Here is an 18,309-nt window from a genome sequence, read left to right as displayed (position 1 = left end):
TAGGGTCCTCTGGCTCTGCTCAAACAACCCTTTACCTCAAATAAGCCCCAGGTGCCTCTGTCAGGTAGCCCATTAGAGCCACCATTCAATGAAGGCAAGAACCTTTCACCACAAAGATAAACCAGAGAAGCAGCAGACGCCATGTGTGAGAAGAGGTGAACTGCAGAAGCAGCCATACAGGGATGGGGGGCCAGGGTGTGCTAGTTTGCTTTCACCCAAGGCTGCAGGCAGTGCTGCTCCTCTCCCTTCTCTAAGAGGCCACCTCCAGGCTTCTGGTGAACAGGCTCACCTAAGAGAGCACTGGTACTCTTGCCTTCATGGGAAGGCAAGTGGACTAGAGCTAGATTCTGCTCTGTCAGATCGTCTGGTACTGAAATATGAACATATTTATAGTACTTAGAGGGGAGTTGTGAACATTTGTGTTTAGTAGCATAATCTTTTAAAAGTTCCTTTAGTAGTTCTTTATTGAAATTAAAACTCACAGAAAAAAGGTGAGAATACAGAGTATCATTCTACTTTACTTAGTAGGGTTAAGTATGTTGGGCTGTATCATGAAAGTAAAAGTTATAGCAACTAGCTTAGCACTGATCGTATTTCCCTGTGCCTTCTCAATTCCTAATGTATAGTTAAAAAAAGTTCAGAACATTCCCTCCATTTTAAAAAAGTTAAATCATTCACTTTTATTTAGAAATGAAAATAAACTCATCCTTAACTATAACTTTAATGTTCTTTAATGTCCTCATAAACCTTTTACAATAATATGTACTATTCTTACCATTTAACAGGCTTAGAAACTAATGCTCAGAGAGGTAAAGTATCTTGCTCAAAGTCATACTGATGATAAATGGGAGTTTTAAGACTGTTATATCATAACCATTTTTATTATCTTATAAACAATATATTTTAAGCTAGATAATACCTTGTTGAGTATATCTTCCGTAATTTCTAATAGAATTTGGTCAGTACTTCCTGAGGATCCTGTCTGTTTTGAGCCACCCTGAGTGAGGAGCAAGGACTCAAAAAGGATTTTTGTTTGCTGAAGATCTTTGGAGATATCAACATTTTCATGTAATCCGAATATTTCAGGATCTTGAGTAAATGGAAGTTTCTACCACAAAATAGATTAAGCATGTGTCACATTTTAATTGGATATTGAAGGGGATCAGGATATGCTACCCCCCAATATGCCAATTTAACATAAAAAAATAGATGAAGTTAATATAAAAATCAATAGATACAAAAAGAGTTCCCTTCCCTTCCCTCTTCTGCCTAAAAGTAGGCCATAAATTCTCCACTGTCCTGTACCAGGATGAGGAGAGCCATTCTTATCACACAGGAGACTGAAGGCTGGCACTAGAGGATGAGTGTATACAAACACATTGTACTAAGATAATTCTTATCTTCCATTTTGCCATATATTTCCTAATTACTTTCTCACAAGTTATTACCCACAGAAGCCCATGCCACTTTTCCTTTGTTTAGTCAATTCTTCACAATTCATCACCCTTTATTTAGACGGTATATAAACTCCCATGTAATCTGCTTCTTTTGGTTTTCACTTATTTTCTGTAAAACCCTTGTAACACAGTACAAATTTAATGCATTTTCTCCTGCTAATCTGTCTTTTGTCAGTTAAATTCAGAGGCTCCAGCCAATAATCTAAGAGGGTATTTTTTTTCCTATAAAACATTAATTCATAAGGGAAACTTGTGCAGATCAAAAAAAGGTTTAAAACCAACTGAACATCAAATGATAGAAGAATCAAACTTTTCCAATGTCACTAATCAGTAAGAAAACAAATACATTGATAGTTGATTGAAATCATTAATACTTGTCTAAAATGTACACATTAGAGAGGGAACATTTCATCATTTCCTTTTAGAAAAATCATCCATAAAGCCAACCGTATTACAGTGGTGTCAGTTACCTTGATGAATTCAATGTAGTCCTCATAAGTACCTTTGGGAGGTGCAAAATAATGCCCACTGGGAGAAAACTTATAATGAGGCATTTCAATTATGTGTAGATTATAAAAGTCAGCCAGTATGGTTAATAGGAGGCGCCTGTCCCAATCATCTGTAACTCTTCCTCCATAATTACATTCTCCAGTCAGATAAGAAATAGCTTCAAATGGAATTGTATCATATTCATTTATAAATAACTGAAACAAAGAAAAAAATGAAGAAAAAGCTTAAATTCCTTCCATTTATTTCCATTTTAAGATTGCATTATCTATCTATCTATCTACACAGAAAAGGTGTTGAAAGAGTACCATCAAGGGTTGGTTGTCTTTGGATTTAGTGTTTTGTTTTAAATTTCTTTGTTTATATGCATCTCCCATTTAAAAAAATAAATACATGTTGCTTCTTTAATGAAAAAAATAATAATTAAAAAAACATGACATGGAAATTACCAAAGTCTTTTTAATTGTGAAATTGAATACACCTCATTTTGGATAAACTGGGCTCAGTTTTGTTCCAAAGCAGATATTTAGCAATGTCTAGAAATAATTTAGACTGTCACAAATGTGGTGGATGTGCTACTGGCATCTATGGGATAGAGGCCTGGGATGGTGTTAAACAATCTTAGGATAATTGCCCATAGCCCCAAATGCCAATAACATCAAGGCCAAGAGGCTGGTGCCTGGTTTAGGAGACCTTTCACAATGTGATAAAAACAATTTCAACCTTAGTGCCAGAACCTTGCTCAAACACTATGACAAAGTTTCACTGATAAAGAATACATGGAACTACCATTTGATCCAGCTATCTCACTTCTTGGTTTATATCCAAAGGAGTTAAAATCAGCATGCTATAATAGTGATGCAGCCACATCAATGTTTATAGTAGCTCAGTTTACAATAGTTAGTCTATGGAATCAACCTAAGTGTCCCTCAATAGATGAATGGATTAAAAAATGTGGTATATATACTCAATGGAATATTACTCAGCTTTAAAGAAGAATAAAATTATGGCATTTGCCAGTAAATGACTGGAGTTGGAGAATATCATGCTAACCGAAATAAGCCAATCCCACAAAAACAAAGGCTGAATGTTTTCTCTAATGTGCAGATACTAATTCATAATAAGGCAGGGGGCACTAGGGAAGAAAAGCGTTACCTCAGATTAGGTAGAGGGAAGTTATGGGAGGGGTGGGGAGGTGATGTGGAGATAGGAAAGATAGTATAATGAAACAGACATTATTACTATATGTATATATGTGACTGCATGACCAATATGATTCTGAAACATGTAAACTCAGAAAAATGAGAAATTATATCCCATCTATGTATGATATATCAAAGTGCATAAATGCATTTAATTGTCATGTACAACTAATTAAAGCAAATAAGAAAACTAAGAAAGAATACATATTGTTTCTAGTTTCCTTATTATCATGGAAATAATAGGAATAAAAACTATTTACATAGCTTTTACATTGTGTTATTCATCTCCCAGTAACCCTGTAGAGCAGTAAACAGTCTGAAAATGTAAAGTAATGTGAAATAATTTCTTCCAGTTCTAGATTCTATACTCTTTTTAATGTATAGCAATTTTAAGTAGCATATATATCGGGATAATATGTTACTGGTTGAAAGCTTTTCCTATTTCTAAAATTTAGTTCATAGGGCAGGAGTTACAGCAGATATGGTGCACAGTGGAGAAAAAGTTTTTCTAGATTATCCAGAGCCAAAGAGACTCTCATATGTCTGGGAGAAAAAGAAGTGTCAAGAGATAGGAGAGGAAGACTGAGAAAGAGGGATGGTCATCTGTTTTGATAATAAATTATTTGTGGAAAGAGGAAAGTTTCCCCCTCTCTTGTCTTTGAGGGAGGGCAAAGATATGTTCATCTGGCTTCCTTACTCCAAACCAAGAGACCCCAAGAGAATTTAATGTTAAATTTGTGGCATGTGTGAGAAACGGAGACCAACAACTCATTGCCTGATTGTCCATCCACTCAGTCATCAGTTTATGCAGGCTCTGATTTCTAATATTCAACAAGGGTAGAGATGCTGCTCTTATCAGTCATAATTCTAGATATGGCTCTAGATGCCTTTCCTCTGAGCCTGGATTTCCAACTGTCTTGGTAATCCTGTGAGGTACCAAATATCCTTTCCATTATTTCCATATATAACTTTTCTATATATTACTTTTCTGCTTAATGTAGACAGCCTGCTTCTGTTGGCTGATAGAACTAAATTGTAGAATTGGCTGAGTGGAGGAGGAAAGACAGTGAGAACCTATAAAGCCAATACTGAGAGTGGCACTGCAAAAAGATGAAAGAACCAGGGTTCTTGATAACAATGCTGTCGTGTGGCTCAATCAACCAACTTCAGAGCTTGTTCTTTCTATGCACCTCTTTTTTATGTGTGATAATAAATTTAATTATGGTTTAAGCCAGTTCGAATCAAGTTTCCCATTATTTGCAACTGAAAGAATCCAGGTGGAAAAAAGCTATTACAACAATCTACCCATGTATTAGTGATGTTGGGAGAACTGAATCAATTATTGTAAACAAAGGGGCTTGCGTAGGACCTAATAACAGTAATCATTCATAAATGTTAGTTCCGTTCCTTTCCAATATTACCTGTAGTTGCCGGATACTGATGCGTAAATCTGATTCATTAAATCCATATGGAATATTCCAACCAAGAGGACCAAATTTCTTTCTCTCTTGCACAAGGGCATGAAAAAAACAAACTCCAAATAGCAACTTCTCCCATGCCTTTCATGTAAAAATTATACAACAAAAATTACGATTAGATTTTCATCAGTAAGATGAGGGGAACAGGTGACCTTTTTCATTACAAGGATCTATGACCCTGTATCTATTTGACTATGTATCTAAAGTGCTATTTTTAAAAGATCTAAAATAATACTTATTATTAAAAACATCATCTTATCACTTAATTCAAATTTCCAAAGCTAAACTAACCGCAATATTAAACTTCATTAAAATGCAAGAATGTTACAATTTGATTCAGATATTGGCTAAAATACCTTGGTATTATTCACAGATATTTGCAATCTCAGTACTCAAATGTTGCCCTGTAGTCTTGCTGGCATATATTTGAGACTATAAGTTCAGAAGAATAATTATTAGGATTTGAAAAATCCCAATATATAATTCTAGACTTTGTTATTTTTCATTTAGAGATCACATTTGAAACCATTGTTCATTTGGTCTATACATGATAACTTCATATGTTGAAATATGGATGTCACATGGGCCTCTCATAACCTGTGTCAGCATTCTGGGTATGACCATACATTTTTTAAGGTAGCCCTAAGTACATTTCAAGGACTTATGCCATGTACTTTAAGTCAGGTAACCTCAAACAGTTCTAAATCTACATTCTGAATGGCTGAAACTACAGGCATACTTCACTGTACCTGGCTTATTTATTATAAAAGTGCAAGCAGGACATGGTGGTGTGTAACTGAAGTCCCATCCACTCAAGAGGCTGAGGCAGGAGGACTGCTTAAACCCAAGAGTGTTAAGACCTGCCTGGGTAACATAGCAAGACTCTGTCTCAAAAAAACCAACCAAACAAACAAAAACAGTTTAAATGCAAGCCTTCTGCTGGGTGTGGTGGTGCAGGCCTATAATTACAGATACTAGGGAAGCTGAAGAAGGATCACAAAGTTTGCGACCAGCCTGAGCAACTTAGCAAGACTCCATTTCAAAATAAAATTAAAAAGGCTGGGGATGTAACTCAGTGGTAGAATGTCTGTCTAGCATGTGCAAGGCCCTGGGTTCAGTTACAAGCACTGCAGGGTAGGGAGTCAGGGGAAGCAAGCATGCTATGCATTACTAAACTGATATATTCTTGAAATAATGTACATAAATCAAAGCATATTTTAAATATACTAGATAAATGCTATGGTGAAACATCTGATATGAGAATAACATTTTGGCAATGGAAAGAATTAACATGTATTTTCATATATTAATAAATCACATATTAATTTACATATATTTTCCAGACACTGTATTTTCACATAATTCATTTTCTTTATGTTTTTACTTGGTGCATTAAATACAAAAGTGGAATTTGTTGTGATATATTCATACATGCACATAGCATGATGTGATTTCATTCTGCAGTTCCTCCCCTTTCCCATCCGTCCTCCTCCTCAGTTCCCATGGTCTATTCCACTGTTCTCCCTCCTATTTTCAAGAGATCCAACCCCCATCTTTTTTTTAATTCCTTATTTCTCTCTCACTTCTGCATCTGAGAGAAAACATTCAACCCTTGACTTTTTGAGTCTGGTTTATTTCACTCAGCATTCACATGATGGCTTTTCTTTAGGCAGAGACCATCATTCAAGTTTTGGAAAACTAAATAGCTGCATTGTTTTCTGTCTTTGGTCTTTATTTAGATTGGGTTCCTCCAAGAGAACAACTTGAAGGAAATATTAGGGTGAAGGTGGGCTTATATGGGAGGTGACCCCATGAAGCAGAAAAGAAAGAGTGGGGAAAGGAACACAGGGCAAGAGGAAAAGTCAATATTAGAATGAGTTATTAAAGCTTTTGCTATGGCAGGGATACAATTCTTCTGAGAAAAGTGTTCCCTGTCAATATTATTTTCACCAATAAGTAAATAAATTAAATAAAAAAATAAAATTCAGCAAAGGGGAGGGAGGGAGGGGAGGGGACATGGGGATAGGAAAGATGATGGAATGCGATGAACATCATTAGCCTAGGTACATGTATGACCGCACATGTGGTACGACTCTATATCGTGTACAATCAGATAAATGAAAAGTTGTGCTCTATTTGTGTAAAATGAATTGAAATGCATTCTGCTGTCATGTATAACTAATTAGAACAAATAAAAATAAAATTGACAAAACTCAAAGTGATAATGTATCTGTAGGCCATAAGGGCTCTGGTGGCATAGAGAATTCCTGAAAACAGAAAGCAGAAATATGCATACTTAGATGGGATGCTATCAGCCTAAGGTGAATGAGTACACAAAGATCTATCATCTCTTTTACAGTTGTAAAAGAGATGATAGATCTTTGAAAACACAATGATTTTCAAAGTGTGATTTCAGGATCAGCAGTATCAGTTTCACTTGAGACTTAGAATGGCAAATTCTCAAGTCCTATCCCAGGCCTACTGAACTAGAAACTCTGGGGATGGGGTTCACCAAGATGTTTCACTAAGCCTTGTAGGAGAATCTGATGCATGCTGAGAATGAATGTTACAAGGCATTTGCACTTTTTCTGATCTTACTTCAGCTTCCATTTTTTTTAATATCAGAGAAGTTGCTTGGTGAAGCCTTACTTATTGCCAATGATTATAAAATGATGGTATGTGACATGGATGCTAATTTTGGATGTCCCCAGATCCCAATATTGCTTGCTCAAGTTGTAATATAGAAAGAATCAGAGTGCTTCTTTCCAACACAGCACAATTTTTTTTTTTAGTTATCTGAGCCCCAAATTAGTTCTGCTTGTTATTCTCTGTTTCGGGACCTCTTTCTTCTAGGTACTAGAGCGCCTAGGTACTAGCTTCTAAGTACTGGATGAGAATCAAATACTATACCACTTCCTCCATTCTACTAAGTTCTTTTTCTAGCTAAAAACACACAAAATATTTCCCTTTCTCATAGCCTTACAAATAAAATGTGCAGAAGTAGAAGCACACAAATTATCATTAAGCAGAGGGGGCTGGATTCCAAAGAATTTGGTCATGTTTCACCTTCAGTAACATTCTTCTAGCTCAACTAGGCAAATATGATAAATACCATATGTTGAAAAGAGGGCGGAGGGACAATTTTCTCCCAATGCTGTTTCCTTCCATGGTGGGAAGCCTCAACTAACATATCATCCCTTACTTTTCTCCATCCTTATACTTATTTGCTATAGAAGAGGTAGTAAATTTTGGGGAAAATTAACCAATATGCGTGGCTCAGCTTCTCCTTTTTCTCTCTTAGAAGTGATCTTCTTGCAGGGAACTGAGTTTTCCTCTATTCCTATAGAGGTAAATCTTAATTCTGGGGTTCAGTTAATAAGTAATCCATTTTCTCACAGATATAAGTTACATCATCTTCCAATCTAGCCTATATAAAAAATTAAGATTATGCTTGGTTCCTCTATGTTTATATTCTTTCCTGCTTCTCAAGTGGTAAGAATTCAGACAGTATTATTTTATTGGGACCTTCTGAAGTACCCAACACCATGTAAACTGTTTTAGACGGATATGCTGAAAAACATTATTAATATGCTAAGACATTATCACTTGAATTTAAGTTCCATGAAGGCAGATTTCCTTGTATCTGTTTTGTTCTCACTGCTTTGTGTCTAGCACCTAGAGAGTGCCTAATACACAAATTTGTTGAAAGAATGAATAAATGATGTAAAAATAGATTACTACTCTTGGTTGTTAACTGAAAACCCTGTTGTACTTTGGTTTACAACCTAAGATACATTCGTTCATTCAAAAATATTTATTTCAATGTTACTACTTGTGGTGAGCAGAACACAAACAACCAGGAACAAAATAATGAAGGAGTAGGAATAATTTGTCTTGTCAGGAAATGCATGAATTTTAAAACATTAAATAACAATTTTATATTAACATATTTAATCACTATGAAACAATTTAAAAGTTTCAGAAGTTGAATGTTACCAGTTCTTTTCCCTGACATCCTTTGAAAAATTGAACATCAGAAATTGGATCTGTGAGATATGACTGAAGGAGATTTAGCCGAAGACCCGTGGGAGGTTCATTAGTCATTTTTACTCCATTCTGTAGAATTGTTACTGGGAACTAAGACAAAATATATGAAAAACATTATGCAAGATAGCAATCTTAGACCCTAAAAATGCATACAACTAGTGAATTAACAAATGTCTAAAACTCAAGACATACAATGTAACAGCTAAATTGACTTCTATAATAAACAAACATACTTTTGGAGATGGGTAACTTGTGAGCCAAAGCCTAAAGGATGAGTTACAGGTTTCAGTACTAAAATCTTCACATATTTTTTCCAACATGGGCATCCAGGAGACAGCAAGGTGACAATTCTGTAGGCAAACCCAAGTTCCTTCTTCTACTGCTGCTCTAATCATTTTTGTTGCAATTGGTCCTTGTCCCTGTCCCAGTGAAATGGCTTGAAATTTATTTCCAGACATAGACTTATCATTTGCAAATTTCAGTAAGCCTATGAAGAGAACAAGAAATTACTTTAGAATTATAATATATGCCTTATGATTTCTATGTATACATGTATTATCATAGAAAGTTCTAGTTATCTCTCCCTATGAATGCCAGATTTACTGATTTATAATCATATAACAAGTAGGCAATGAGCAAAATATTTTAATTGTAATTTCTTAGAAGTTTACAATATTACAACATGTACACTTACTGGCCATGGGATCTGCTCCTGGAGACAGCACAAAAATTAAGGGAATGGTACAGTTTGAATCCAAATAACTCTTTGTCAAATCAAATGGTGGAGGTTCTACAAACTTTTTTCCGAGTTTGTCTGTTACATAATTTGTTATAGCTGGTGTTATCTGGTGAAGAGAGAAAATGTGGTCTTTGGAGTAATTTCTATTTTATACAACAACTTTGATTATTATTGAAAAATGAGAAAAAATGAAATTTGAACCTAATGGCCAAAAAAAGCATTTAGCATATCAGACAAAGCACTAATTTCCCTAATATGCAAAATGTGTTTGCTAATTTAATAGAAGAATAGCAATCCAAAAGTAAAATGGGCAGAGGAGAAAGCTGTTTATAGAAAATGAAATACAAATTGGTCTCTTTCTCATACACACACACACACACACACACACACACACACACACAAACACACACATTATTATCAGGTAGGAGAAAATGAGGTAAGTTTTAACAATGTATCAAGATATTATGAGTTAGAGTGAGGAGAAATATTCAGGAATCAAATAATTAGGTAGCCTCCTTTTGAACCTGCCCAGAGATAGAATGAAGCATTAGATAATGCTCCTTGTGTGACTTTACTAAAAATGTAACAAGTAGAGAGGGAGGAAGGAAGGACAGAGAAGGATGGAAGAGACTGTTGCTATCATTTTTGACACCTTCATATTATATATGGTGTACCTGGAGCCAAGGAAAGTGAAGTGACAACAGATTCTCTCCTTGACCAAACCTTAGGCTCCTCTGAGTCTTTTTTCTTCTAGGCCTTGTCCTTAGGAGACCTTCTGTAGCAAGAATTCTGCTAAATCAGTTTAGTAAGAACCCACCATCCTTCATATCTGATTAAATCAATCACCCTAATCCCTCAAATCTGATCATACTGGCCTGCTTAAAGCAAAAATCCTTTGGGTCAGGATTCTCTCTATCCTACTTTCTCCCACCCTTCTCCTTGGCTGCAAATCCCCAACCATCTCTGTTGTATTCAGAATTGAGCCTTATGTCTCTCCTCTATTGTGAGCCTTGATTACTACTTGTTACAAGTCTTGAACAGTCTTTCTTACTGTTTAACATTTAAAAACTGTAAATAAATTTTACTTTACCGCCAAAGTTTAAACTATATGTGTGAACATAATGTTTGTGTTTTCTATTAAGTTTTTCCTTTTGTAACACATAATAACCTTTCTTGGTGTGTGAAAAATGGTATTATCTTACTTATCCCACCTATAAAAATATTTTTCTACACATTTGGACTAATAATTTTGTGACATATACAAGATTTTCTACCATCTTCTGTTTCTAGTTAAAGGGATTAGAATTACCTTCCCACTATAAACAATTTTAAAACAGGCAAAATTAATAAAACAACCATTAAAGACATTGGCATTAGGTGGTGCAGGACTGTGATCCTAGATAAAAAGGAAACAAAGTGAACCCTATTGATTCCTCAGTTTTCTTCTTAACAGAGGGTAAGACTAGAAGTAGAATGTTATGGTTTGGATCTAGAATGTCCACTAAAGACTCATATATTAAACACTTCATTCCCAATGCAGCAATTGAGAGGTGGGGTTTCTGGGAAGTGATTGAAGCATTACATCTATAATCTTATCAACAAATTAATCCACAGATGGATTCATAATTGAGTGGACTATTGGGAGTTGGTGAAAACTATAGGAGATGGGACCTAGCTAGAAGAAGTAGGTAACTGGGGGCAAGCCCTGGAAGGATATATCTTGTCCTATTCCCTTCCTCACTCTTTTTGTTTGCTTCCTGGCTGCCATGAGGAGAGCAGCTCTGATCCACAACATGTTTACTACTAAAGGCTCTGCTTCATCAAAAGTCCAAAATGATGGGGCCAAGAGACCATGGACTGAAACCGCTGAAATCATGACCCAAAATAAACCTTTCTTCCTTTTAAGTTGTTTGTATCTGGTATTTTGCTACAGCAATGGAAAGCAGACTCATACACAGCACTGCAGTGTTGCTGGGCTGATAAGACAGAAAAGGAATTCAAGGAGACCAAGGCAGCCAGGAGTTGTAGAGTTCCAATTAGGAGAGAACTATTCAGGCAGAGTTCAGAAATTTGTATAAAAAAAAAAAACCTTGGAGTTTTTTTATGAATACTGTGGCATGTGTGTATAAGGCCAAGCAAAGAATGATTGGGGAGGTGTGAGCTGGGGGTTCAGGGAACTATCAGAGTTCATGCAAGACTAGAAATTCATTAAAGTTCCCAATAAACACAATGAGGAGTCCTTGATGATCACCTGGGACATCCAGTAAAGATCCCATAAGGGCAACACTTTAATAGTTGGGCTAAACTATCAGTTGGAAAGACTATTTAAGATCATCCTTAACAAATTTTAATAATAATAATAATACTCAAAAGGAACAATTTAAAGTCAAGTAATTTAATTATATAGCCACAGGAGTTGGCAAACTTACTCTGTAGAGGGCCAGATAGTAAATATTTTTGGCTTTGTAGGACACATACAATTTTTTTTTTAAAGAGAGAGTGAGAGAGGGGAGAGAGAGAGAGAGAGAGAATTTTTAATATTTATTTTTTAGTTCTCGGCGGACACAACATCTTTGTATGTGGTGCTGAGGATCGAACCCGGGCCGCACACATGCCAGGCGAGCGCGCTACCGCTTGAGCCACATCCCCAGCCCAACACATACAATTTTTGATGCATATTCTTATTTTTAAAATAGTTACTTTATAATGTGTAAAACATTCTTCTTTCATGGGCTGGATAAAAGAAATCATGGGGGCTGGGGTTGTGGCTCAGTGGCAGAGTGCTTTCCAAGCATGTGTGAGGCATTTGGTTTGATCCTCAGTACCACATATAAATAAATAAAATAAAGGTCCATTGACAACTAACTAAATATATATATATATATATATATATATATATATATATATATATATATAAAAGAAAGAAAAAAAAAGAAAGAAATCAAATGTTGGATTTGGTCCACAGTTAGTGTTTGTTGATTCCTGAATAGTAGGACAAACCATAACAATCTTTTTAAAAAAATATTTTTAGTTGTAGATGAACATGATAACTTTATTTTATGTATTTTTTTTAATGTGGTGCTGAGGATCGAACCCAGTGCCTCACACATACTCAGCAAGCACTCTACCACTGAACCACAACCCTAGCCCCACAACAACAATCTTTTTTTTAATATTTTTTTTTTTAGTTATAGTTGGACATAATACCTTTATTTTACTTATTCATTTTTATGTGGTGATGAGGATAGAACTCAGGGCCTCTCACATGCTAGGCTAGCACTCCACCACTGAGCCCACAACCCCAGCCTAAAACACATAATCTTTATAGGAATATAACAAAAATAAGCCATTAGTAATTTACAATGTACAACACCCAATCAAATATTATTGGACATGCCCAGAAGCAGGAAAATATAATCTATAACCAAGAGTAAGATAAGTTGACAAATAAGTAAAATAAGAGATCCAGAAATGATTGAATTAGCAGTTAAGGATTTGAAAACAGTTATAACTTGTGTTTAAAGCTTTAAAAAACGTGTGCATATTGAAAAGTGAAATAGAACACATATAAAAAAACAAAAAAACTATTCTAAAGATGAAATACATAACTAAAAAATGTATTAGATGGGATTAACACTACAAAAGGAAAAAAATCAGCAAATAAAAAGAGCATCAGAAACTATTCAAATGAATACAAAGACACAAAAGATTTAAAAAAATAACATCATTTTAACATCACTAGTATGGCACTATATCAAACAGCCTAACATATATATAATTGGAATCTTGAGTGGGCTGGCAAAAAATATTTGAGAAGCCAAATGCAATGGTGCACGCCTATAATCCCTGCTACTTGGGAGGCTTAGGCAGGAGGATCACAAGTTGGAGGCTTTAAAAAAGGGCTGGGCTATAGCTCAGTGGTAGACCACCCTTGGATTCAATCTCCAGTACCACAAAGAAAAGAAAAAAAAATTCTGAAGAGGAAACAATGGCCAAAAGTATTTCCAATAAACCCACAGATGAATAATTACCCCATCTGTGGGGTTCTGAAATGAGATACTGTGTTTGATACCGTGTGAGTATCTGAAATGAGAATTAAAGAACCAAATAACAGTGCTGGGATGTAGTTCAGTGGTAGAACACTTGCCTGGCATGCACAAGGCCATGGATTCAATCCCTAGGACTGCCAAAAAACAAAACAAAACAAAACCAACCCACCCCCACAAAAATCAAATACTAATATAGCTGTGTGTTACTTAATAACAGGGATTAATTTCCAAGAAATGTGTCATTAGTTGATTTCCTGAGTATCACAGAGTATTATCTACAGAAACCTACCTGATATAGTGCACTATACACCTAGGCTCTATTATATAGCTTAATGCTTTTAGGCTATACATCTGTACGGCATGCTACTGTACTGAATATTATAGGTAATTACAACATAATGATATCTAAACATATCTAAATGGAATCTAAACATATCTAATCAAAAAAATATATATAGTAAAAGTATAATACAAAAGAAAAATGTTGCATCTGTCCAGGGCACTTACCATGAATGGAGCTAATTAGGACTGGAAGTTGCTCTGGATGATTCATTGAATGATGACCAAATGTGAAGGCCCAGGACATTACCATGTACTACTACAGAGTCCATGAACACTGTAGACTCAGTATACTGAATTTTAAAAAGTTTCTCTCTTTTGGATAAGAAATTTAGCCTTAACTTACTATTATATTTTCACTCACAAATTTAAAGTTTTTAAAACTTTTTGAGTTTTTTTTTTTTGGTAGAAACTTAAAACATACATTGTATAGTTGTATGAAAATATTTCTTTATAGTCTAATTCTATAAACTATTTTCTATTTTTAAAAATTCTCAAAATTTTAAAACTATTTTGTAAAACTAAGACACAAACACACACATTAGCCTAGACCTGCACAGGATCAGAATTGTCAGTATCATTGTCTTCCACCTTACATCTCATCCCACTAGAAGGTATTCAGGAGGTGTTAATGTCCATGGAACTGTCATTTCCTATGATAAGAAGGCTTTCTTTTGAAATACCTTCTGAAAGGCTTGCCTGAGGTTGTTTCACGTTTTTTAAAATAAAGGGGAGTACATTCTAAATTCTTAATTAAAATATAGTGTAGAAAATAAAACAGCAATAATCATTTATGGTCATCATTAAGTATTATATAGTTACATAATTATCTGTGCTATACTTTCATATGACTGGAGGTTCAATGGATACACCAGCATGCCACAGACATGTAAGTGATGCATTATACTATGCCCTCATGATGGACACAACATCACTAGGTAACAGAAATTTTTCAGCTGCATTATAATATTATGTGAACTTTGTCATATTATGAGGTCCATCATTGACTGGAAACATCATTAAGCAGTACATGACTATATCTTTAAGACTAGTATTTCATAAATGGCAAATTATCTGGATTCCAAATCAACCACATATGTCTTTTACCTTATCTGGCCTTAAGCACCGAAGAATTATTATTTTCTGTAGTTCATTTAGATTCTTATCCAATGGTGCTGGAAATTTTGCATTATGTGGCTCTTTACTGTCATAGATTTCCCGCCATTCCAGTAAATGTTCACAAAAATGGGTCCTAGTAGAAAAAGTTTAATAATTATTGTTTTTATTTGGAAAGGTTTTGAGAGACTGCTGAGCAAGGGGAAAAAATAAAAAAATTATAGAGCCATTTAAAAATCACTAGATTACAGGAACTGTAACTGAGGGGAAGCTGGAAAGTACACTCTAACTAGGAACAGAAATGAATAAAGGCAGCTGGCAGAGTAGGAGAAGACATGAGAGAAGAAGCCACCAAGACAACCCTTGACTCACACAATTCTAAAGAGAGGTATAATAGAAACCACAGAGCCTATAAAACTCTGGCAATGGGCATGATAAGTCTCAACCTCATTGGGTACAACTGGAAGTTCTTCAATATCATATTTACCAGGGTATTATTTTGGTCCTGAAAAGAAATGCTATTTTGGGGCTGGGATTGTGGCTTAGTGGTAGAGCACTCGCCTAGCATGCTCGGGGCCCTGGGTTTGATCCTCAGCACTGTATAAAAATAAATGAATGAAATAAAGGTATTGGGTCCAACTACAACTAAAAATAAATAAATAAATATTTTTTAAAAAGAAATGCTATTTTTTTGTTTGAGAGGCTCAGTCAGGAAAATGGTAAGTTTAAGGCCAGCCTGGGCAAGTTAGTAAGACCTTGTCTCAAAATAAAAATTTGAAAAAAGAGCTAGGGATGTGAATCAGTGGTAGAATGCTTACCTACCATGTGTGAGGTCCTGCATTCACTCCTCACCACCAAAGGGGGGGGGGAGGGGAAAGCTATTTTTTGCTTGCTTGCTCCTTGGACTAACAACTGCCAACTTCTCCTTGAATAACATCTGGCAAAAGAAAGTACAGAGCAGAAGACTTCAGCTGCAGAGGAGGGGACAAGCAGGAAAACAAAGAAGCCAGAATGGAATTCAATGTATCTTTCTTCTCATCATGAGGAAGGATAGTCATTTAGCCCATAAGCTGTGAGTGAGAGGTAAACTGACCAAATACAGAGCTCAGATCCCTTTGCTTTGGCAAGTGACTAATTTAATATTATACTGACAGATACAAACAGTGATCAACTCTTCATAGTATGGCATCATCAACCTGTGTGGCCTGAAGACCTCCATATTCAATATGCACCTAATGAAAACCTCTACTTCACCAATTAGAACATGAGTTCTGTATGCCAGGTCCTGCTGAAATCACTTGGATTTCCACACTCTGCTGCATCTCATTGGACATGCAGAGACTCCCAGGATGCATCTTTCTGCTCCCAGCACTGCTTTTCATCAGTAGTATCCCAGGTACAGACCAGCTTGACATGCTCTGCAGTTTTCAGATCCCTGGGTGCCTAATCCTGTGCATGGTCCATGAACATTCAGCAAATAATGGCTTGTCTTGGCAGCTCCAATGACCCTGGGACTACATGTAGCTATCAGTGAGTCTTGGCCCAACAATATGCTCTTATGGCTTCTTTGCTGTTTAATAGCTATTGTTCTAGGGAGATCTTTGCCATTGACCTGCATTGTCAAAATCAAGGCAAGGGCTGGAAGGCCACCCTTCTTTTCCTCAACTCAACAGTGACCTCTATGTGAACCCTCCAAGAAGAGCAATAACTGATGACATCAGACATGGCTGGAAAGAACAAGCTATGAGATCCAAGGGCCACTAAGTATGTAAGGGGAACAAAGGTCAAATAAAATGAGTATGCCCACCTGCTAATGCACATGCACAAGAAAGAAGGAATCCTGGGTTAGGGGGGGTGCTGGGATTGTGGCTCAGAGGTAGAGTGCTTGCCTAGCATGCATGAGGTTCTGGGTTTGAACCTCAGCACCACATAAAAATAAAATAAAGGTATTGTGTTTACCTACAACTAAAAATACATTGAAGAAGATAAAGAAGGAGGAGGGGGGGAGGAGGGGAGGAGGAGGGGAGGGGGAGGGATGATGATAATAATAATCTTTGTGGCAGGGCAGAATGGCTACACAAAAATATGGAATCTCCACAATACCCACCAGCTCAGAACTATATCTTTCCCATACCCTGTTTTCTGAGGCCGACAGTTCATGCTGATCTGCTCTTCTTGGTCCTCTTCCAGAAGCACTAAGGGTTATTACTGGCCATCTGGCTATTACTGTTTTTCCTAAAGCTAATTCTGTAGGGTATAGCCCAGAAGAATGTGATTTGACTTAAGAGAGTAAAGAGTGGCTTATTTCCAGTTCTCATGAAGGCATTTTAAGTGATACACAGATCCCATCTAATTGCTTGCTGGGGGCAAGGTGAACTTTTATGTGGAGACATTTCAGTAAAGTTATTTCAGTTAAATAAGTAATTGAAAATCTTTGTCATAAAAAGCACTTATTTCCTTTTCTTTAATTTCTTGTTGGTTAGGCCACTATTACTTAGAATAGTACCTCTCCCACACACTTTTTTTTTAATAAAAAAGTCTTTTTTTTCCTAAGGACTGAAGATGGCAAGAACTGAAACAACTAAATTAAAGCTTCTTTTACCAGAAGCCTTTGGAGAATACTAATGAGACAAATGAGATTGTGTTTCAATGCCTGGCTCCCAGGAAGACATATATCTATACTTGAGAAAGCCAGCTGTAGTGGAGAAGAAAAGGGTAGTCATTTCTCAGTCTTTACAGAAATACTTAAGGATTAAGTTTGAAATTATTAAACTTGGTCTTCTCAATCTCACTATCAACAGTAGATCTTTGGGATTCTTCTTTTATTACCATTCAGAGGCACAGAAAGGTAGTTCTTTATAATGAAAGAAATTTTGAATAATCTTTAATCCACCTTTGTTGGGGCATCTTCCAGAATTTAGGGTATAGAAGCTTTTGTTTATATAATGGTAACCTGAATGTCAGATTCAAGGGTACAGGGTCAAAGAAATTGGCTTTGACTTTTTGTAACATAGGAGCTACATTTGTATACAAAATAATAAAAAGCCCATCTTTCTACCAACCAATAAACTAAAAAGAACCATAAAAAATCACTAAATTACAAATCTACTCATTACTATTCAATGTTAAATCATCAAATGTAAATAATTACTTCAATTTTTTGAAGGCAGGAAATTCACTTGCTCGACAAATTTCTTCCCAACTTTTATCCTGCAGCCAAGTTGGATCAGGATTTTTCTCAGCAGCCTTAAGACTTACTCCTCCAGTTAAAAGAAACATCAGTTCCTGGTATTCAATTTCTTTCTTTGCCCTGTATTTCAAAAATAAGGGGTGTTTTAAATTGCTGACTTTAAAATTGAAAGACATCAACTTCTG

General features: G+C 35.8%; 1 protein-coding gene across 1 annotated transcript in view; it reads right to left on the bottom strand.

The window, feature by feature from the left end:
* The window catches only part of DNAH12 (dynein axonemal heavy chain 12), a 299,548-nt gene that overhangs the window by 14,445 nt on the left and 266,794 nt on the right, over positions 1-18,309 (bottom strand). The window contains exons 61-68 of the mRNA XM_081284134.1: positions 18,086-18,244; positions 14,926-15,070; positions 9,386-9,536; positions 8,925-9,178; positions 8,641-8,781; positions 4,588-4,725; positions 1,928-2,161; positions 920-1,108 (exon numbers count right to left, since the gene is read on the bottom strand). Of these exons, the coding sequence (XP_081140260.1) occupies positions 920-1,108; positions 1,928-2,161; positions 4,588-4,725; positions 8,641-8,781; positions 8,925-9,178; positions 9,386-9,536; positions 14,926-15,070; positions 18,086-18,244 (1,411 nt within the window). The remainder of the gene's footprint in view (positions 1-919; positions 1,109-1,927; positions 2,162-4,587; positions 4,726-8,640; positions 8,782-8,924; positions 9,179-9,385; positions 9,537-14,925; positions 15,071-18,085; positions 18,245-18,309) is intronic.

The sequence above is a fragment of the Spermophilus citellus genome (genome assembly GCF_964194105.1).
Source record: "Spermophilus citellus genome assembly, chromosome: 3".
NCBI classification, from domain to species: domain Eukaryota; kingdom Metazoa; phylum Chordata; class Mammalia; order Rodentia; family Sciuridae; genus Spermophilus; species Spermophilus citellus.
Note: the sequence above shows the minus strand (reverse complement) of the source record. Positions and strands in the feature narration are given on the sequence as shown.